The sequence below is a fragment of the Melanotaenia boesemani genome, chromosome 5 (genome assembly GCF_017639745.1).
Source record: "Melanotaenia boesemani isolate fMelBoe1 chromosome 5, fMelBoe1.pri, whole genome shotgun sequence".
In the NCBI taxonomy this organism is placed as follows: domain Eukaryota; kingdom Metazoa; phylum Chordata; class Actinopteri; order Atheriniformes; family Melanotaeniidae; genus Melanotaenia; species Melanotaenia boesemani.
The window spans coordinates 15,726,877-15,750,171 of record NC_055686.1 but is presented as its reverse complement, the minus strand read 5'-3'; the positions used below and the strand labels follow the sequence as shown (position 1 = coordinate 15,750,171).

At 40.4% G+C, this 23,295-nt stretch overlaps 1 protein-coding gene across 11 annotated transcripts in view; it reads right to left on the bottom strand.

Annotated features, from left to right (window-relative positions):
- Positions 1-733: 733 nt before the first annotated feature.
- The window catches only part of mark2b (MAP/microtubule affinity-regulating kinase 2b), a 54,707-nt gene continuing 32,145 nt past the window's right edge, over positions 734-23,295 (bottom strand). The window contains exons 9-21 of one of the 11 annotated variants that reach the window (XM_041985382.1): positions 23,028-23,147; positions 21,911-22,013; positions 21,620-21,732; positions 21,335-21,409; positions 20,962-21,019; positions 20,617-20,768; positions 18,427-18,521; positions 15,470-15,616; positions 10,728-10,994; positions 8,566-8,592; positions 5,886-5,924; positions 5,128-5,237; positions 734-3,012 (exon numbers count right to left, since the gene is read on the bottom strand). In XM_041985382.1, the coding sequence (XP_041841316.1) occupies positions 2,663-3,012; positions 5,128-5,237; positions 5,886-5,924; positions 8,566-8,592; positions 10,728-10,994; positions 15,470-15,616; positions 18,427-18,521; positions 20,617-20,768; positions 20,962-21,019; positions 21,335-21,409; positions 21,620-21,732; positions 21,911-22,013; positions 23,028-23,147 (1,656 nt within the window). In that variant the 3' untranslated portion in view covers positions 734-2,662. The remainder of the gene's footprint in view (positions 3,013-5,127; positions 5,238-5,885; positions 5,925-8,565; positions 8,593-10,727; positions 10,995-15,469; positions 15,617-18,426; positions 18,522-20,616; positions 20,769-20,961; positions 21,020-21,334; positions 21,410-21,619; positions 21,733-21,910; positions 22,014-23,027; positions 23,148-23,295) is intronic. The other 10 variants (XM_041985385.1, XM_041985388.1, XM_041985384.1 and 7 more) reach the window with 10 other exon arrangements.

The window sequence follows — 23,295 nt, the reverse complement described above, 5'->3', positions numbered from 1 at the left end:
AACTCCAGCAGTTTCCAACAAGGCTAAGAAGTTACTACAGATACTGTTTTTATCTGTATTTTAGAGGATCTGTCTCAACATGCAGAGCTACTGGAAAAACAAACAAAACAAAAAAAGTGTGTGCTGACTTTTGACTAAATACTAGTTAGTATTTTTCTGATAAATGATCCTCATATCTTAAAAGTGATGTAAACAAACATTTTTCCATGACAACAAAAAGTTACATCAGCTGATTTGTAACAGCCAATAAACGGAGCGGCTACTTTATCTTGGTTTTTAACAGAATGGCTTTCAGACAGGCTATCATATCATTGTTTTTATTACTATCATTGTAATTTTTCATCATTTTTTTCTTTGCACAAAAAAAACAAAAAAAAAAAACAAATAATACATTTTTAAGGAGCTGATCACCCTCCCAACCCCAACAACCCACCACTAGTTACAGTTTGCTCAAAACACATTTAAAATCAATGTAAATTACAGCAATGTAAAACAAAATGATGAAAAATGAAATCAACCCTGAAAAAGATAATATAACAGCAACAGCCAGAATAATAATTAGAATCCAAAACCCAGCACCTTAATACAAATGATCAACTTTTAAAGAAAATTTAGATGTATTTAAAAAAATTGAAAGAAAAGTAAAACGACTGCCATTGTGGAAAAAAAAAACAAAAACAAAAACAAACAAACAAACAAAAAAAAAAACAGAAAAGTGTTAAGTTAGATACAACCAAGTGACGGGACCCAGGCTCTCTCTTTTTTTTTTGTCGACTGCGACGAGAGAGGCAAAGAGAAAAGGAAGCGACCTCTTCTGCTTGTGGTTTTGAACGAGAACGTTCACTGATATGAGAGAAATGAGTCTTTTCTTCTCTACTCTCTCTGCTTCAAGCCATTCTGGACCGACAAAGGCCTTTAATAAAGTAAATAAAAACAAAAAGGCCAAAAATGAACAAGCAGTAGTCGTCACCGCCACCACCACCACCATCATTAAATACAATACTAATCCTGAACTTGAGGGAAGGGTTTGTGTTTAATCTGATTCACTACGAGCTGTGTGTGGAAGTTAAATGTGTGTTGAAGGTGCACTACACCAAAAAGGCAGCAATATGATCCGACAAGACCCCCCCCCCCCACCCCGAGAACCCAAATCTGTACAATTCCGAAATTTTTAACGACACAAAAATATATTATCCAATGAAAAGCAGAGGGGGGGAAAAAAAACAAAAAACAAAATTCACCATTTGTTGTCGTCAATTGTTGTTTTTCCAGTGATCTTTTATAATACACTCACGCACACACACTGTTGGTTACACACTCCAACAACACATTTCTTGTGCAGTTGCTCTTTGGGAAGGTGTAACAGAGGGCGGAGGGAACGATGGGAGAAGAAATGTGTTGGTTCTGGGTCGACATTCTGGATGCGAAGGCGTGATGCCAACCGAATGATGCAAAGATCAGGAAAAACGAAAAACGAAAGAACAGTACAAATAAATCATCTGAGCATTTATGTGCTGACAACAAAAACAAACCCTAAATTTAATTCTTCAAAGAAAGGCAACATAAAAATCCATCGACAGTCTCGTCCGTTAAGTCTCCTCCCCTCCTCGGGTTTAAATATGCCCCTCTTGTTCCAGTGCACAACTCGTTTTTTATTTAAAAAAAAGAAAAAAAAAGTTTGGACTTGAAGTTGCAGCCCCTAGGATTGATGACGACATCAAGTCTACTGGCCTCTTGCGACTTGATGGTGAAAGGAAATAAAGGGCGAAAAAGGAGTGAAAAAGGTGAAAAGATGGATGTGTGTGTGGGCAGTAAGAATGAGGCAGAAGGGTGGATGAGGTGAGTTCTCAAAGTTCACTTGGAGGAAGGTAGGCTTGGGCGAGCAGGTGGAAGGTGGAGAAGGTCCTTTAACCGTCATCAGCAGTTAGTCCATTCAGTATGTGTGTGTGTGTGTGTGTGTGTGTGTGTGTGTGAGATATGGGCTTCAGTGAATTAAGTCCTGGCTCAGCTGGAGTCCGTTCAGTTTTGGTGGACAATCAGAAAATTTCTTATCAAAACTCCTTTGAGTTTTCCAGCACAATAAGGCTCCATTGACATTTTTTTTTAAAACCCAGCGTTCCTCTGCTTGCATCGCCCTCCATCCAACCTGCTTCCACCTGGTTACCCTCCCCACCCACCCGGAACCACCCGGCAGCAGAACCGTGCAAAGAAACTGAATAAATAGGAGGAAATGACAGGAGTGGTCAAAGTGATCAAAATGTGTCTCCTAAAAAAAAAAAAAAAAGGTAAAAAGTAAAAAGATAGAGGATCGGACATGCAGAAGAGTGGAACGTCTAAGTAGAACGTGACAGAAAAACCCCCAGCAGGGTAAGAAGACCTCGGTCTGTAAGTACTTCACAACACAGAGGAAGTCTGCTCAGCGTCTCTGATCGCAGGTCCTCCGTATGGAACAAAACTTCTAAAACAGAAATGTTTCTCTAGTCCCAGAACTGGCAGCCCTACTTCAGACTTATTTCTACATAACAATCATGTAATTTTTAAAGTGATCCCACCCTTTAGCTTACCTCCTGACCTCCACCTTTTTGTGCCCCCATCCCACCTACAGCATCATTTTGCTCTCACCCCCGTCAACCTCTCATCTCTCCTCGGTGGCCCTTCAGGCTCACAGTTTGAGCTCATTGGCAATCTTTGAGGCAATGTTCTTGAAGGCGATGGACGTGCCCGTGATCCGCTTGAAGCGCACGCCGTTGAGGGAGAGGCGGGGCAGCTTGCACACCTCCATCTCCCATTGGACGAAGTCTTCGTGCGCCGGGCTGCCGGACATGCACAGCAGCATGTAGCGCTCGCGCAGCTCGTACTCGCAGCTGTTGGAGTCGAGCACTTTGCGGATCTCGCGCATCATTTCCATGGGCTCCATGGATGACGTGGTTTTCATGGACCAGGTGAAGCGCAGAGAGCGCGGCTTGGCTGAGTCCTTCTGGCTGGCGTTGGCTGGAGGCGTGCCCGTGCCACCTGAAGCGGGGGAGGAGAAGAAAAGTTTGTCCATCTCATTTATAAACATCAGAGGAGAATATTGGAAAATTTTTCACACTGAAGTCCAGTAATGGTGACATCATTGCTAAATACGGTCATGTTAAAAAAGAAACAAGAACAAACTTTACTCAAAGCCTTCAGGGTTTGGTCATCAGCCAGACCAAACTCGTGGGTCACAACAAACCTGCTACAAACATGTCTGACAAAGAGACATCTGCTTAGAAAAAAGCTCTCATACACTAAACTGACATTAAGAACGAGTGGCGGTGAGATGGGCCCATTTCCTTGTGGTGCAAGCAGCTGGCCAAACAAATACCACTAGAATCCACCACAAAGACCATGTCCAACCACGCAGCCAGGACACAAGAGGACATAAGAGTTCAGCAAAGATGGGGTATATATCTAAAGCCTCATAGCTAAAAACACAGGCAAGTGTTTGCTTGTTGTTTGCTCACTGTAGAAGTTTGAGAGTAGATGGAGGGAACATGGCTGTGGGAGCGGAGTCGCTGAAACTAAATATAAAAGGAAACCACACTCGCTGGGCCTGATTCAGCTATAGTTTCTGGATTTTATTTATAATTGAAGGTTATTAGAGCTTCCTTTAGCCAGAAAGTCTGAGTTGACAGTAAACAGAAGAAACCCTCAGTGTGAGTGGATGAACAATGAATGAAAGTATAATCAGGAGCTTTAGCAAGATGAGCGGCTATTTCTGCTTAAGGAGGTCAAACTTGTCCTGTTTTCAAAGATTTTACATTCACTGATATACTGACTTTAAATTATTAACCAATGGAAACTTTTTTCGAGATGCTAATCAAGTGCGTCACCGTAACAATAAAATGATGCACCTAATTAGTCCAATAGCACCCAGGTAGACCCTGAAGCTATTTGAGCAAGTTTATCTATATATCACATATCAAAGTGCATCCCAGTCTATAAAAATAATTAACAGATCAAGGTAAATAAAATATAAAACTAATAAAAACAACATACAGCAACTCTGTCTTATTTGAGAAATGCAGTCAAAAGAGAAACACCCCCCCGGAGAGTTTTGCGCAGGTTGCTGGTTCGCGAGAGGACGGCTCTTTTATATACAGTCTATGGAGGACATAGCACCAGCAAAGGTTATATCGAAGATGATTCACACACAGCAAGTTGCTATGCTTTGCAATGCTAGCGCTAATTTCACGCACTATTTTACGTTAGCATAAAATAGAGTGTAAACAAAACCGTTGGTAGTCTGGTTGAGTAACCAGGAAGTAGGAAAGAGCTACACAGTGTACTAAAGTTATTCCATCACGTAACTCTTACTTTGAAAGGAGAAAAACATGACAAAAACATTGTTAACAAATGAGAACATTTTTAATTATTTTTACAGAAAAAAATCCAATTGTTTAGCCTTTAAAAGTACTCTTTAGGTTGCACTACAGTAGAGATAATCTTTTCAAACTTTATCCTGATAAGATTATTGAAGCTTGCAACCAGCTAGCTAACTGTTCTGCCTTCACCACAGAAACATCTTCTCTGGATGCCTGAATCAGCAGAACTTGGGACGTGTAGCAGCAGAACAACTGAGTGCAAGAAACACTGGATTGATTTTGTGCAAATTGCAGCTGATTTGAAGGAACCGCTGAAGAGCTGGCAGCACACCAGAAGCACATTGTGAACGTTTGAGGACAACACACTAACAGAACTGAAGTTTCAGGAGTTAACTCCGGTCAGTAGACCTCTGGATTAATACTGTGGATTAAAAAATCTCTGAAAAAAAGCCAGCACCCGAGTCATTATTCACCTGCTGCTTTTGTAAAGTTTTACTAGAGACAGCAGAGATTAATGGATACACCAACACGCTCCCAGTGTCTTAGAGCCATGTCTTTCCTGTGCTTTTCAGACCTAATTTAATTTACTTGAGGATTGCTTTAAATCACTCAGGATTGGTTGGATGGTTAACATCATATTTGTCTAAGATGTGACAAACTCAGAACGTAGATTTCTGCTTTACTCAGACTTTATGTATAGTAGAAATTAATAATAAATAAAGACAACTGACAGAATCTAAAGTGGAGAAGCTGTTGGAAGTAAAAGAACAGCGCATACCAGTGTTACCAGATCCTGGCGAGGAGTTGTTCTCATCATTGTTGGAAGAAGAGGAGAGAACGCCACCTGATGTCTTCTCCGTTTTATCCACAGTACTGGTCAGCACTGACCTGTATGGAGCCATGGGAAGATAGAAGAGGACAGGAGAGAGAGAAGAAAGGGTGAGGAAGAAGATAAAAGGAGACGAAAAGAAGGAATAAAGAGGAAGAGATAAGCACAGAAAAAAAGAAAGCAAGGACAGATTTCAGAATTGTGACAATCATTTTAAAAAGAAAGAAAAAAAAAGGATGAGGAATGAGGAGGAGGGATTGAGAGGAAGAGCAAAATGATGAGGTTGTGCAAATGAAGACAAAAATGAAAACTTCTAAAGCACCTCTGTGTGTGTTTGTGTATGAACATGATCACAACATGGGGTCAATTATGAGTGTGAAGGTAACTTGTCCACACAAACACACATTGGGGTGCTTTGACTTCCCCTTTCACACACCCATCATGCAGCTCACCCTCATCACCATCATTACCAATCTATATGATGCTACCGCTAACTGCTACAGTCCCCGTCCCCTGATTGGTTAACCCCTTATCACCATCACCAACCAATTAAACTACCCATCTCAGACCCCATCTTCATCCATCCAATCATAACAAGCTCAGGTCATCTATTGATTAAGTCCCAGTCTACTGATTGGCAGGCAATTTGCTACAGTCTGCAGGATCTTAAGGGTTTGTCGGTTTTTTCGGGTGGTTCTGTATCTCACCTGCTCCCCTCATCCTGACCCTCTCCCTCATACGGACTCCTCGGGAAAAAAATCAGCACAAGTTTAGTCTTTTTCAGGGCTGGGAGGCAACATTTGGGCTCTTACACAGATAATGAATCAGCTGGCTGGACACAAGTCGCACTGCTCACCATGCCGGCATCAATCTTCCAATCCAACCACTTTGAGATTTGATGCCAACTATCTAATTCCACTCCAAGTGCTCAGATTTAAGTCAACAGTAACCTGAGGGCACCTCAATGCACTGACATGTCAGCTAGTTCAGGTAATACTACTCTTATATGTAGTCATCCATCACAGTTCCACCTTGAAGCAGATAATTTGTAAACAAATGAAAAGACCTGAAGTATTAACACACTCTGTTGAACTGGTCATTATTTTAAGAGAGACTGACTGGAACTTGAAAAGTCCAGTCAACTACAGGATAGAGAAGGAAAAGTTGATGATCAGAATAGCTGTAAAAGAGCAAAATGGTCTGAGACTAAACAGAACTAATGTAGAGTAGTTTAATTAATATCCAAAGTCCAAATTAAAATGGAGAAATTAAGGCCACAGCAGTGGACAAGCAAGCAGGTACTTCCAACAGTATCTGCTTGTTTGCCATTCACACCAGCAGGTGGAGCAATGGGCCACAACAAGCTGGAAAATTGGTCTACCTGCAGGATAAAAGCAACCAATACAGGTGAAGATTTGGATGAAATCTGTTCTTTTACAACAGAAAATGATATGGAGTGGAGTACAATCCAAGAAATGGGATGATAAGAGCAAAACTTTTAGTGGACAAAGGATGGAATGGCTTAGAAATGACTAGCTGGCATGGTGAGGGCGAGTCCTGTAGCTGAAAGAGGTTAATGATCCCAGCACTGTGGTAAACCAATCTGTATTAGTAACACTGGACCTACATATAGCCTGTTTAAAAACACACATACACACCCTGAGGACAACACCTTAACCACTGCCTATAAAACCCAATCAAAACACACATTCTCTCCCACGACAACAGACAAAGACAGAAAAGAAACAATGACGCAAAAAGAGCAGGCAACAAACAAACACAAAGACAAAACAGCAACACGCATGCAGACAACATGAAGAAAGCAAGATGGCAAATTCAACAGTCTGTAGTCTAAACTTCATTCTGCAGTGGACATCTTTCCTGCTAGCTACATCAACAAGGTGTAAAATCCTGCCTGCAACACAAGTTTAAATAGAGCTAATACACAGGGGAAATGGCAGGAAGTGGAGTCACACATGGATTTATTAAACAATTTATAGATGGTTTTAGATGAACTTCATGCCATTTTATGTGACTTCAAAAAAATAAGAGACTGCAGCATCATAGGAGACTGATTAAATACACCTTATATATGTAATTTATTGTACATATCACTAGAACCTTTATTACACCTTCACACCAGCAGGTGGAGCAATGGTCCACATCAAGCTGGAAAATTGCTCCACCTGCTGGTTAAAAGCAACAAATACAGGTGAATATCTGGATTAAATCTGAGCTCCTTTATACATACATGCAGCTCAAATGTGTCAATATATGTTTGGCATCTCCAAATAGTGCAAATGTGTTTATGTACAAGTCTTGAGTATACATAAATAGGATGTGCACATGTGCATAAAGTGTAATTGAGTGTGTGTGTTCACAGCATAAGGGTGATTTCTAGCCAGAGTAGGTCAAAGCCATCCAGGTCTGTTGCTGCTGGTGTTAGAGAGCCAGTGCCAGAGTGAGATCAGAGAAATGAATGAAAAGAAAAGTGAAGTCTCCAAAGGAAAAAAAAAGGTGCAGCCTGATAAACACTGCAGCCCCTTCCCCAGCTGGATCCTCTCCTCTTCTCTGCTTCCGTCCACAATTACTCCAGCTACAGCCGGGGACTTAATACAAGCAGCTCCCCAGCTGGAATCTACTAGGTACGCAACTTTAGTCTGTGTGGCCAAGGGAAACGGAGTTACACTGACCAAACTGATTAAAGCAAAAAAGTTGAGATGGTTGATGGCTTGGATTGGTTGGTGGGTGGTGTTAGCTTGGATAATGTTAGCAATATTAAAAGTTCCACATTCAGCTTCTAACACTCTGCTACTTGTATTTCTCACAGCTTTTAAGACAATGAGAGAAAAATCTCTTATGCCCAAAATAGGGCTAGCTTTACCTGAATCTGGAAAGGGGATTATTGTATGAGAGATTAGGAATTAAGGCACGATTTTTGTGGCACTTTGGGGAGGAGGTGGTTGAGCTCATACACATTCTACCTAAAACATGGAAAACGGGGTATGAGGATGAGGTGGACGATGGAGGGATGAAGAGGAAGAGGAGTGAGGTGTTATTGTGCTGCACGATGATGGAGTGGGTGAGTTGAGTGAGAGGGTGGCTGGGTGACAGGAAAGTTAGTGGAAAAAAATTAAATAAAAATGGGCCAAAACATGGCACTCAAAATCATAAGGCTCAAAAAATAAATAGGGGGGGGCAAACCACAGAAAAAAAGGGGTAAAGAAGGCTCAAGGCACAAAAGGAAATTCTCAACAAAAAGCTGCACGAAACACCAAAAAGGGAAAAGTATATATAAATATATATATATTTAAAATATATATAAAGAAGAGAATATACGTGGATATGTATCAAGGGGTTATATTTAACGTTAGGTATGTTGCCTACCTTCTTGGAAACCTGAACGAGAGATTTCTACAAAAACAAAAAGAGGGATAAAGAAAGAGAAAAAAAAGTATGTATAAAACGTACGCATTGATGACTTTCCTGTAAAAAAAGACAAGCTGCCCTCAGAGTAGCAAACCTTAAAGCAAAGTGTCACGGGGATATAAACAAAAAGAAGAAAAAAAAAAGTTTCGACTCACATGGGACTGAAGCAACAAGCACAACAGACATTAAGTAGCCAAAAATGAACAGACAAAATCTCAGCATCACTCATGTCCACTTTAGTGTGTTTAAATGTGGGGGGTTATTAGTGAGAATGTGAGAGCAAACATTAAATGCACACTAAAACACTTTGGAGGGGTTTAACAGGCTCTGTTGGAAAAATGACATTAAGACACTCGCATCTGAACCCCAAACTGAAATGAAGCCCTCCTCCACATGCACAGCAGTCCTGGACATTCCTGAAAACAAGTGTTTGTGAAGTGAAAGCTTCAAACAAGAACAGAAATAAGAAAAATGAAAAACACTTCCTTTGAACACACAGACATGTTATATCAAAACTCACAGCACAACAACTTTATCTTTGAACATGGATTGAGAAACATTTCATTTACACACACACACACATACACAATAAGCTGTTCACTCTCCAGACCAGCCACATGTCTAATGGTTAGGTCATAGCATTTCCTAATAGTCTCCCTTACTTTTGCATACTGGCGCACCAAGTGTGTGTGTATGTGCTCATGTGTGTCAAGGTGTCGCCACTAGCAGTATTTATAGTTAAGGGAAAAGTGATATCTCCGGTGTAACCATGGATACTGTCACCACGGAGCTACACTATCTCTGAGTGGGAGGCCTGGAGAGTGGCTGTGCCTTCGCCTCTTCACCAGAGAAACACACACACATTTGTTTCTATATCCCTATGAGGACACTTGACTGACATACCACATGCCTTAACGCCTTACCCCATACCTCAATCATTGCACCTGAATGACTTAGTCTAATGCTAACTTCAATTTAAAATTAAGTCAGTCTCCAATTTCAAGTCGCCATTCGTGTGTGAGGAATTTAAATTGTATATATTCATCAATTTGTGCTTTAAAATGACCAAAATCATTAAAATACAAAGCTACAGACTCCTGTTATTACCACACAATGCACACGTTTCAATGCTGGTATTAATAATGCACCTACTGGGTTGGCTGGCGACAACAGCAATGATGAATCTCAACCTTACCTGCCCTTTTAGCTTTTTATTCTCCCACTGTCCACTTAGACCTTCCTCTCTGGGCCTTGCTTAAACATGACCCTTTAAACCTTCACGTTTTGTCACTTCCCCTCGTGTCTCTTCCATTCTCATGTGTGCTTCAGATAATAATCCACCTATTTTTTCTCCACTGCACTCTATCCTCATTCTGATCTGTCCACATAAAAAAAACTATAATCTTTTTATTGAAATACTCAATGGCTTTCAGTTTTCTCAAGCTTTGTTGCATCAAATAGTTAACTTTTATGTGACTATTCCAACAATTTGTTTCAGAGGCTGTTAGGCTTTAATAAAAAAATTAAAGAAAAAAAAGGCTTCTTAGGAAAAGTCTAAATAAACCACCTTAGCTTTTATTCCAACCAGGTACCATAAGACAAATTTAACTGCTGCAACCTGTGCTGAAAGACTGAGATGGAAAATAGGCCAGGAACATGGAACCACAACCAAAATTACTCCCTTGTCACCACTGCTATAAACAAAATTACAGGCAAGACACAGCTGTTCCCTTCCCCTTTCTTTCTCTTCTCAGTAGAGTTACAGATCAGCACTAGTTTAGTGATAGATGAGAGCAGTGCCTTTAAAGAAACACTCCGAAAAAACACTGATGACATGAACATACTGTACAATGTTTGTGAGAGGAAATGGGCACATAAAGTGAGCTGTAACATACACCTAGTCATTTTCTGGTTTAAGCTGAAACCTCAGTACAGATTTAAACTGCATACAAAAAAAAAAAAAAAAACTGGCTGCTATCAGAGCTGCTTTGCATTTATGGAGCTACAGACTTTCTTCACCTGAACCCTCGTTTCATTTCCTCTTTCTAACACAGAAACAGCTCAACTAACCCTTAATCGTACACAATTTAAATATTTTCATGTGTTTTTCCATTACTCACTTGCGTACAAACTTGGATGTGAACTTGCTGAAAATGCCTGTGGCCCCATGTGCCCTCCGGACTTGGCTGTTGCCATGTGACAGGGATGGGGAGGCAGGACCACCGGGGTAGGCAGAGACCTGCTGGTCCCGAGCGCCCCGCTGCTGGCCCGCGTGGAAGGTGCTGCGGATGCCCACCCCTCTGGAGAAGTTGGTTCGGTCCGCCGCAGCTGCGCTGCTGATGTTGTGGGCAGACGGGGAGGCACCAGGCGCCCGCTGTGGTGCGGCACTACAGAGGAGGTGCAAAAAGGAACAAAATGGACAGAAGGATGGTAATGAAAAGGTGATACAGAGGAGGAGAAGGTGCTCATAAAGAGAGGGAAAGCAGTGTGAAAGAATTTGAAAAGGGACAAAAATTTGGAAGGTGGTATATAAGAAGTGGTGAAGAGGAGGTGCAAATGAAGAGCAGAGAAAAGGAAAAGAATGTAACAGGAAGGAGAGGAAGGATGAAAAGTAGGAGGTGATACAGAAGGACACAAAGAAAGAAAGGAAAGAATGAAATAAACATGAATGAAGATAAAGAGTGTGGGAGAAAAACACAAGTTAGAAAAACACTGATCTTTCTCATGTGTTATTTTCTTCAGTCATTTCATACAAATATCCATGTCTGTGTTTAATGTCCTGATGTGATCCCCACAGTCAGTCAAGTCAGGTCAGTCACACACACAAGTAAACACAAACACTTAATCCTCTTTGTCTTAGCCGAGGGGTCGAAGATTCACAAAGCCTCACATACACACACTCCGACACTTTCACACAGAGTTGCATTTGCATCTTTTACAGCAGTTCGTGGCAGCAGCACACCTGCAGCAGCAGGTGAGAACAGAGGAGGCTAAAACACAAAGCGCACACACAGAAAAGGGCAGCAGCAGCCTTATATTGCAAGAAAAACAAAAAGTAGATTAAATATATAAAAAAGTTGAATAAACTTTAAGACCTTGCAACATCAATGCCCCAGATGCAGGTCCTTTTCACACAGATATAAACATGATCTTAAACGCAGGATGAATTTTTATACATTAAAATGTGAAAATAATGTCCTGACTTGGCATAAATGTCTGTCTTTACAGCACCTCTAAATCCAACACCAAGGACACTAACTTTCTCTTTTTAGATTCATAATGTAACAGCCTGCTAAGAACTAAAAAAAAACAGGTCACATCTGAAACTCAGGTCTGTAATTATCACAGTATCTGTGCCACCATGAATTACATCAGTGTTTCCCTGCTGCTCAGGGAAACATCATTAATCTACTTTGTCACCATTTGCCTAAAACTGAAGCCTACTTCCAAACACATTACATAATGAGGCTGCGACAGCAACAAAAACCTTAACAGTCCTGTGCAGTCCGTCTAATTCTGGACAAGGCATGGGGGGAAAAAGGGAGATTTTCAAAGGAGTCTCCAGGGACACAGTGTGGAAAAACACATCAAGTATAGTCATGAATTTGATATGGATATAATCAAGATGCCCAATAGATCAAAAATGCCAAAACACACAAACTACAAACACACATGCAAGGACAGAGAATCTGGAGCAGGCAGTGGGAGCAGTGCGACTTATAGTTATGAAGATGACTTGATGGGAATGGCTACATATTTCTGCGAGTGATGCAGCATCCTACTGATTTAAGCTGAGTAGTGATGGCTTGTTATCATCCAGAAGGTGTTTAAATAAAGGCTGGGATGAGGCTCATGTCTTCATGTTGCAGCTACATGATTTTCAGGCCAGATACACATAACTGGTATCTATTCTCTCTTCATACATGGAATTAACATGCATCTTGGGTGACGAAAGCATAAACAGACAGCTCTAAACAAGTCAGTTTACACCTGTCATTTAGAGTGCATCTCAATCCCCCTACACCACACACAGCAAACAGCAGCCAGTTGTGGGGAACAAACACTGTATAAATATGTTTAATAATGTTCTGTAAAATCATGCCTTTGTTTTAATTCACAGGACTGCTCTAAAATAAAAAGTGGGGTTATGTAATAGATGTGAAAAGTAACAAAAGATAAAAATGCATTTAATTATTTGTCTAGGAGCTCAGTGTGAGCACAGCTGATTTAAGATATGCAAGCTGAGGATTTCAAACTTTGCAGTTTTAATTCTAATCCATGATCTGCACAAATGTCAAGCAAAATCAGATCGCCATGTTATTTACAAAGTTCAGAGCCCGTCAAGCCCTACAGCTATTGTGTGTCTTGCAATATATATTACCTCTCCTTCTGACATTCCTCTTTTTAAGTTAAGGTATGAAACTCTTGATCCACTCAGATCTTTATTTTTTTTTTCTTCTATTTGTTCAGAGTCTGGATACCAAATAGGTGAGAAAGAATAAATAAATAAATAAATTCCCAGTAGGAACTGTTCCACTTGTGTGAATGCACGTCAGGTAAAGCTCTGGAGGTATTTGTGTTGACACTGCTTCAGCAAGGTTGTAATAAGCATCCCAGACTTATTGCACTTTTGGATTGAGTGTTTAGATATTATTACTGTTCTTGGAGCTGTCCCGTTATGACTGGATCATCAAAGATGCACGTTGCTGTAAACCAGACCACTGACTGCTTACTTTACACAAATATGGAGCAGTCAGTGCCCAGCATCCTGGTGTTAATCACAGTAATGAAAGCATGCTGTAGGACATTGTCTAAAAGGGATTCTAACTGTATGAGAATGGCATTTTTGAGTTTTTTTTTTTTCCTCTCAGAGGGCTGTTTGGGGACAGCTGGATTAAAATAAAATAAAAAAAAAATAAATAAAAAAAAAAAGGTATGGACGAGCATTAAGGGTACATATTATGTTCTCAGAAAAGGTGCCTATTCATCACTCAGGGTACAATCTAAGTATTGGAGTGGTACCTTCTCTCCAGCGTTCCCAACCAGGTTCTGAACAGCCCAAGCTCACTGCTGAACGATGCATGCAACAGAACAAGACTTCAACATATAGCAGACAAAGCAACAAACAGCCAGAGGGCCACCTTGACATTACCCCTGCTGGATTTTTGACTCTGACATTTGTTTTTTGGTTTGTTTTTTCTTGTTCTTCCTGTCCCAGAATACATATGTACTCAAAATATCAAAGTGGCCCTTTTAACAGACAATGTAAAGCACAAAAGCAACACAACAAGGCATCACACAAAAAAAGACAAGACTACAAATTCACATACAATTCTCACAGATATCCCACAAGACAGTCACATCAGTGCTCAACTTCATTCACTCAACTGGAGGTGTCAAAGTACAGGTGAAGATTAATGGATAAATACGGGGTTTTTCCTAGAAAACAAAGATTTACGTAGAAAAGCTGTACTGCATTAAAGGGCTTTCTCTTATCGTTTGAGATATATATAAGTTCTTATAAGTTCTTGCACATGAAGCTTAAGTTAACTTTAACCAGCCAGGGAAAACCATATAAAACCATAATTGCAATAGACACATTTGTGAAATATAACACACATACTGAGTAATAACGTCTGGTTCTCCACAGAGCACCTGCAGGTTGTACAGTTGTTTCCACCACTTACCTGCTGGCCTACCAGGACAGGTGCACTGGGAAGGTTAGGAAGACTCAAGGCATCAGGTTTACAGGTCAGATTTGTTATGAGAAGAAGAACTATTTCCCCTAAATAAATCTGCTTAATCAACCTGGTCTTTAATAGATTTTAAGAAAAGCAAAACATTTAAGGTTTTAGAAGCTTAGTAATACTTTTTTCCCATTAAGTTTACTGTCTTGTAAACATCACTTTACAAATATCTGTTAAATGTTAAGCTGCTCAAATAAGTCAACATTTCACACAATAAACATAAAAAAAAATAAATAAAAAGACATCTTTTCCATCATTTACTTATTTTTTCTGTGTGTGAAAACATGCTCATCTTGTTCTAAACTGACTGCTCAGGTATGGCCCAGTGGGTGAATGTGCAGTTTGAATGTGACTGATTGGCCAAAGACAAGCTTTGTCAGCAACTGACTTTTATGAACTCTACAATCTAGTTGCTGGCTGTTGCTAAGTAACTGCTGGATGTATGATTGCCAGTTTTAAAAAGTTTCATATTTTACCATGGTGGCATTGTAATGGTAAAACATATATATATGCATATATAGGTATATACCCAAGATCTTAGTGCCTCAATAGATTTAAACTGCATGCTTCTAGAATTGAAACCATGAATCATTAAAAATTATGTTTACCATTTGTGCTGCTGTCTTTATTCTCCATAAACCAGAAGGATGTGAAAAATGCAGAGAAGCTAGCTGATAATTAATGCTTAAGAAAATTTAAAAATAGTAAACTCTGCAAATGTTTTCATTTTTGCTGTGCGAGTTTCTGTGCAAGAAGGCTTTTTGCAAACAGAGTGGCTTGTGTTAAAAAAACAAAACAAAACAACAACAACAAAAAAACATCTCTTTAGGGACATAAATCATTTTTTTGATCGGTCGAGGAAAAAAATTGGCAGCAAGTCACTGCTTTTTGCCAAGTTTTGTCACTGGGTGAATTAAAGACAATCAAATAGATTAAAACAAAGGGGAGGAAGTAGCAAAAATTGGTGCTGTATTAATCTACTGTCTTCATCTCCCTCTTCATCCATTTCAGGAGAGTTGATGATCTAATGATTAAATGTTTTTTTCCTAAAAGGGCCTGAGAAGGATTATCGGCTTGTGTATGTGTCACTGTGCAAAACAGAGCATAAGACTTGCCTGGGCCGTTGTGCGTGCAGGTCAGAGGGGCATGGATGGTTGGAGGAGGACAAGGACTTGTGGTGGCGGGGACGCGAGGAGGAGGAGGAGGAGGAGAGGACGGCAGCAGCTGAGGCAGTGGAGGCACGGGAGCCCGGAGTGTTTAGGCTGGGAGGGGGGGAAGGGGAATGGGAGGAAGAGGAGGAACGCCCCGCCCGACGCACACATCCAAACACACCCACAAACATGAATGAGCAACACGGGGACAAAACACCCAAAAAGACACACAGCCAAGCATTCACCAACCAGAAACACAGCGGGCGGGGTTTGTGTGAGAATGGGCAGGGAGGTGAGGTGGAGTATGGTTAGAAGCAGCACTTATCAAACACAGTATGGGGTAGGGGGATGGGGGGGGGGAGTAGAGAGGAGAGATACAGGAGGAAGAACAGAGAAAACATGCAGCAAAGAGACTTGAACAAACAAAGTTGGTCTTCTTTTGCTGTTAACTTTGTGGTTAAAGATACCACAAGAAAAAGGCTATCAGTGTTCTTGTGCCTTCATCTTTTCAAGCACCTGACAGAAAACGGAGCACAAGAGACCAACTGTAACACATTTTTCTATTGGCTGAGACTTTTTACATACAAGACAGACAAATTATGCTGACAAAGTCAAACAGAAATGTGCAAAGCAACAAAGCCCAAAATGTCCCAAGTAGATTAAGTTGATAACTTTAATCACACCGCCTCAAATTACCACTATTCAGTCAACATGAATTAATGTTAATAGGACTTGTTTTGATTGTTTTTTTGTCCTTTTTTGTTTTAAAACTCAAACTTCAAATATCTGCTGACAGCAGCATTTCAAATGTTAAGACTTTAAGTGTCACATGAATGTCCATGCAACTGGATCTGTCATAGGTTTGATCCATACAGCTCCTCCTGCTTGTGCAGCACCAGATTTCTCTCTTTCATCTTTCTTTTTGCCCAGCTCTACAAAATCTAAACTTTCCAGGTTTATTTATTTATACAAAACAAACTTTTCTAAACTACTTCCTGAACCCTCTGTTAATCAGTAAAGTTGCCATGGCTACAAAACTCTGCACATTACTGACAGTTTGAACTTGACTTTGTCCACATGCAGAGAAAAACACAGTAAGAGACAGCGGAGGGTGGTACCAGAATCAAGACAGAGAGGGAGAGAGCGATCTCAGAAAAATGGCCAATGAGAGAAAGAGGGACATTTACAGAGGTCAACCAACAACTTATTGTTAGACAGAATACAAACACACAGCTGAGAGGAACACACACTCTCCCTCTGACAAGGATTTGTAGGGCTAGCGATGGAAAAATGACTGCAATCAAACCAGAAATGTGGCAAGAGCTGGAGCATACGTGACATTTATGTTTGAACTGGTGCATGGCCTCAGAGGGTGTGGATATTTTTTGTGTATGCATAAGCCTATTAAGAGGCGAGTATGGGGAGCATACAGCGCCAGTGAGAGTTAATATTCCATCACAAGTCCTTCTAATCTCCTTAGAGTGAGAGAGAGAAAGAGAGGGGGAAGGAAAAGAGAAATAAGAGGAAATATTAATATAAAGACGAGGACAGAAAAAAGGAAGTGAAGACAGGAGGTACCAAGGAAACATTAGTGATTTAGGATCCGGAGGGACGAGAGCTCAGACGTAGATTAAAGAAGAGCAAATTATAACAATTAGAAAAGGACAGAAAGGATGAAAGAAGGAGGGCGGGTGGGGTGTAACAAGTATAAAAGCCCAAACTTCAAAGCATTAATGATCACATAAAGTAACTTCAAAAATCAAAGCAGATAACAACCACTATGTTAGCAGAGGCTATCATAGCTAACAGACCCACAATACTGAAATAAGCAATGATATCTCAAATGGCCGATTCGTCCCCACACAGTGCTTAGTCAATGTAGCAACGAAAAGGATCAATGTGTCCAAACCGATCTGATACTACTGCTTAGAAATAGACTGGATTTCATTTCTTGGGCTATAGATAAAGCACTATGCTGGAAACGAGGGGGCCATCTGAGAATGATAAACAGGTAATAAAGCAGTATGAACCATGAACAGTGCGTCACAGTGGGGATTATGGTTTGGCTTAATGTTTAATGCCTATGAAAAAGCACACAAAGCATATGGCTGGTTAAGCATGGGTGATATACGCATGGTCATGTGTGCGGGCACGCATGGGTTGTTTAACTCCAAAAGGGTAAGCGCTTGCCGAGACTCACCCGCAAGTTAAGGGGCAGTTGAATTAATGGGTTTAGGATCCTTTTAAAATGCTAGTGCTTTTCTATGAAAATCATTAACATGGACAACTGCTGTTTAATGTAACTGAAGAAGAAAGATGAGTTGGGAGGATAAACTACATTCAGGAAGTGTAAAAAAAAAAAAAAGAAGAACGATATCCCAATGCAGTGAAAAAAAAAATTGGGAGCCACTTGTGGCTAAAACGTAGACAGTTGTTTTATTTCGTCAAAATAAACTATCCAGGAAATCTTTTACACTGTTCAGGAAAAAATAATTAAATGGTCCAGATTACTCTGAGGTCCATGTCTCCCTCAAAGTCTGCTCTGCCTGGCGGGCGTCCATGTGACAATCATGGTAATCTCTAATCTACTGGAGGTTTGGCCTACATTCCCAGGAGAGCCTGATTTTCATGTCCAGGAGGGCTCACCCCACTCTGGGAGCAGGCTGAGGCCCTCCCTGAGCCAGCTGGCAGAGCTCTGGGGAGTACCAGCCAAACTCTGGAAGTCAGTCACAGAGACAGCTGTGGGACTTTTTCCATTCACAAAATATGGGCAAGTGTGTTCCTATTACATCTACTTTAGTGAGGAAATAGCACCACCTCACTCACAATGACGATAAAGAGTGTCAATGAGTATGATTGTACGTGGGTGTATTAGCCCTTATCTTTTGAAAACATTTGTAACTATGTGTGTGTTTGCGTACCTGTCCTTGCCGTTCTGAATACCCTGGCCGAGCGTGGCTCTCTCAGTCAGTGGGGAGTTTCGACTGCGACCGGTACCAGTGGACAGGATGCTATTCTGAAAGGAAAGAGCAACAAAACACAACATTAGAAAGACAGAAATAACTGAAGAGTGCAAACTGTGGACAAACAATGAAGTGATGGGATTTAAAGGTGAATAAGTATTCCTGGAACACCCTATCACAAGCTTACAAATCAGCACGGATGAGTGCGTCATTTAATTGTTGCAAGATCTTTTTTTTTTCCCCTCTAAAGCGCCCCAAAATTATCCACATATGCTTGAATCATTATTTTATGCATTTGCACTCCTACTCAGCTTCATTTTCTATAACAATGACTAGCAAAGCGATTAAAGGAATTACCGAAGTTCACCTTTAAACAGAAATCTGTTTATATTGTTCAGCTTTAAAATGTCCAACAACAGAAAAGAGATTCTCTTAAATAAAGTAAATGGTACTAAACAGAGTTGCAATGAGGCAGATCAAACCAAACCACCTGTGAAGCAAGATTATGAGACCTTTATAGTTAAGCTTATGTTGGAAAGAGCTGAGCTTTGACTCAGTTAACACAGTTTATGCCATGAAATGTGAACTGGCTGGACAAAAAAACAGTAACCTCCTGGATTTAACTAAGCAAAGACAATGTTTCACCTCAATGAGACCCGTAACTGAATAGCTTTACACTCTCTAAACAATGCAGGAAGATGGATGCTTGAAGAGTCCTTGACGAGTAGTACCAAAACTCAGTTAAAAACCATCCAAGACATTATTAAAACATGGAAGGATCGCTCGCGGTGAACCTTCGTTAAAAAGAAATGTATCAAGATGCACAAACATTTTACTTGGGAGCAACGGGGTCTGATAAGTTCAGATTTCCCTGTTCCAGAGTGATGGCTGCATCAGAAAAGTGGGAGATGAAGTGCTGCACCGCTGACTACAAGAATGTGCTGAATGACCAGTTTTTTTTCTTTGAAGGCACATTCCAAGAAGACAATGATTCTTTAAAACTTTGAAAGAGTGTTTCAGGGAGCAAAAGACATCTTTTTCCCACATGGACTGATGACTAGAGTCCAAACTTCAACCCTATTGAGGATTTATCAATCCAAGATCTTGGAGAAAAGAAAAAATTAATAAATAAAATGCAGCTCTGGACAAAAATACATGTGACACTGCATATGTTTATCAAAATCCTGCCAGCTTGAATGACCACTAAACCACCAGATACTATCGTCTCATTATCTGTAAGTTCATTTTGTTGGTTGACACTATTGACAAGCACTTCCTCAGGAAGTTATAATACAGGTGTAAGGTGGAAACTAATGTAGGCAGAAGTGATGAGAGTAATACAGATTAAAAAGAAAGAAAAAAAAAACCCAAAACAAAAACAGGATTATCTTCACAGCAGGCACTAACATGTCATTTAGTTTAATTTTTAACAAGTATTTATGCTGATCTTTGAACCTTAACATACAATAAATTATGGCTGATACCGGCATAAACTAAAGAGAGAATGACTCCAGGTAATGGTCAGCTTTAACGCTACAAAAAATGAAGGTGTTCATCCATAAAACAAAAGCCCCAGAGTGTACATTGTTTGTCCATCTGAATCTTCAGTTGTTTCTACATCACATAGTGTGGTTAAACTTGACCAGCCTCTGCTTCACTTTTCATTGCAGATAGACGAAAATGGGCTCAGCTGCTGATCACAGCACCGTGTGAAGCTATGGTGACACAGAAACATGATTGAAATTTTCCCTCTGAGCATCCAGTGGTCATTGTATCATGCTACAGAGGTCACCTCCAGTCAGCAGAGGAAGTGGGGGGGGGGAGTCGCAAGAAAATCGATACTGTCTATATTGACTTACTAAATGTGCCCTTGGATTTGTAATGCATGCACATGTTCTTCATGAATACCTGATATGCACATTCTGCTCATGGATTCCCAAACAACGTCTCTCCACAGTGAACACAGAAGTTTACCACTGTGTGCAAAACTGGTTGCAGAAATGTGAGAAGGCGATAAAAAATTCCCCTACAGATTTTTTGTATTGTTGGCTTACTTAGCTATACTAACAGCTGAGGTAGTATTAAAAGTAAAAATTTTGTAGGCTGTGGCTTGTGCTGTAATAATTAGAGAAGTCAGCGACATCTTACGGTGGAGGGCGTGGCGCTCTTCTTGCGGTCAGAGGGCACCAGAGGGCTGGCCGGCACCTTGGTGGTGGAGCTGCCTGATGAACTTTTCCTCCCAGAATCCTCCACAGCAGACCGGTTGTCTGCCTGACCTCCTCTCTTGGAGTATGAGGAACCTAGAGGAAGACATTGTGCATCAAACAGAATGATCAGACCTCTTCTCTGCATTCAAAGCCTTTTGGTTAAACCACTTCAATAATTAATCTCTAAAAACACATTCTCAATCTAAACCCAACTTCTACAACTTCTCTTCTTCATAGCTCTCTCTAATCACACACACTCTTCCACTGAGACACACACTACCCTCACTCTGGTCTGTGGGTCTGCGGTTCTGAGGCTTCTGGTTGGACGACACGCTGCGCTGTACCTTGGAGATGCGAGACAGAAGCAGATCAGTGCATCATTATTAACATCACAGTTACTAGAGAGTGAAAGACTTTAATCCAAATTCAATGTTTAGAGCTGCTCTTTAGCTACAGGGCTGTCAAAAAAAGCAAGATGGTTGTGGTGTGCTTAAGTTTACATGTACCGTAGGTCTCTGATCAAGAAACTCTAAAAGACATCAGAGTAGATTCCCTACGGTTTGTGGTAAAAACATATGGTAAAGTGAGTGTACTTCTGTTTCTGGCCTGAGGTGGGAAACCTCACAATGATTAGTAGATGACACGTGTTCTCATTATACCTTGTGAGACGGGGAGGGAGCATTTATGTTGCTTACATCACTTCCTGGCCGTAGCTTGATGGAACCTTCATCCAGCTGAAGGAAAAGAAGAACAGCAGTCATGTGTTCAAGTAGGTAAAAGAGAAAGAGACATTTTTTTAACATATTTACACTTAACTGTTGTGTTAAAACTGAAGGATTTGGCAAAAAACATTAACTGTATCATGGAGTAGCTAAATATAATACAGGGCAACAAGACAGAAGAGAAGGCAATCCATGTGTGTGAATGTGTGAGAAATGGCGTACCTCAGAGTTCCTATAATCCAGAAGCAGATATGTAGCCATCACATCATTGTACTTCTGGTTCACCAGCGAGTCCTGGATCTGCTCTTGACCAAATCCCATCTGCAGCATTATGTCTGCACACACACAGGAAAAATGGTTTATAATTAGAATTACAAACCTATGGTATGCTCATAATACACCTTGTGATAAATGATCCTTTCAGGTGAGAGAGAGAGGGGGGGGGTCATCTGTATCTGTGAGTGGAATTATAGGGGGGGGGGGAGCATAGTTTGAGTTTGTTTTTCTGTGTACCTGTTCTCCTGGGGTCCTTATAATCTGGTTGAGGTTCAATGTAGGGTTTAAGCTCATCCTCCTCATAGCCCACATTCATCCATCGATCCCTCATTATCTGCTGCTGGGAGTAAGCCAGACACAAACAGGATGACATGAGTTGACAAAAAGATAAAAGGTGGAGGGAAGAAAGATCAAGCAGGAAGTAGTTCATCACTATTCTGTTACTCATTGTACTTTGCCAGGGTTTTCTCTCCGGTGCCATCTCATAAATTTACTACCAATATGCTAAATATCCCTTCAGGAAAGAAGGACTCTTAACTACTCAGATGCTGCAATGACTCACTAAATGAAAAATTTAAGAGTAAATCTTTTGAAATCTACCCTTTAAAACCCAAAGACTTAAAAAAACTAAAGACAATGGACACAATATAAGACAGACAGACAAAAGTTGCGTGCAATCAGCAGATTAAACTAAGTGGTATTGATCCACTGGCTACTTCAAGCAGGACAGATTGTTCATTGTTAGACACAAGCTGAATTTAACTGTCAGGGAAGGTGCAAACCCCAACCTAAACTGGCACACATGATCTAAAGTAGGTGCAAATGAAGTGTTGCCAGACATTTCTAACACTTACACTTCAGTTTTCTTTACAGTGTTGCTTTACGGTTAGCCACAGAAGGGGAAACACACACACCATCTTCCACAGAGGGAGTTTTAACCTGACATGTATGTATGCAGTCAGAGTTAATTTTCCTGCCTTAAAAGTAATATTTCTCTTTTTTTTTCATTTTGGAGGAAGCAAATTTAAGAACTCATAAACCACAAACTAGCATGTATTTACAAGGTCTTTAAAAAGCATTTTACACCTCAGCAACAAAGTCACATATGGTTGGTGAAACAAGCCCATGTGTACAGTTCTGTACATGTAGCATTCATTAGTAACAAAAAAAAAGATTTCTTGTCTAGCAACAGAGTACTTTCAGACTGTCTGCGGCATACACAGCACTGTAATGACTTATTTGTACAATAAACAGTGCACAACTACTGTAATCCATTGAATTTCCTATTTACTTGAATATCCCTTAAAATATCTTGATTTTTGTGTGTGTGTGAAGGATGTGCAGTGTAGTTTACCTCAAGGCTGCCTCTTTTGGAAGGGTTCAGGATCAGGAACTTTTTAAGCAAGTTCTCACAGTCAGTGGACATGTAAAAAGGAATCCTGTATTTACCACGCAGCACACGTTCTCTCAGCTCCTGCAGATGGACCAATATATTGAAAGTTGATGATTAATGGAAGTTTTCTGTTTTTAGAAAACCACTGTGCTTTTATGCACAAATTACACACTGAAGAAGTTAAGAAATACAATGGTAGCAGTTTATACAGCTGTAAAATGTTTGAAAC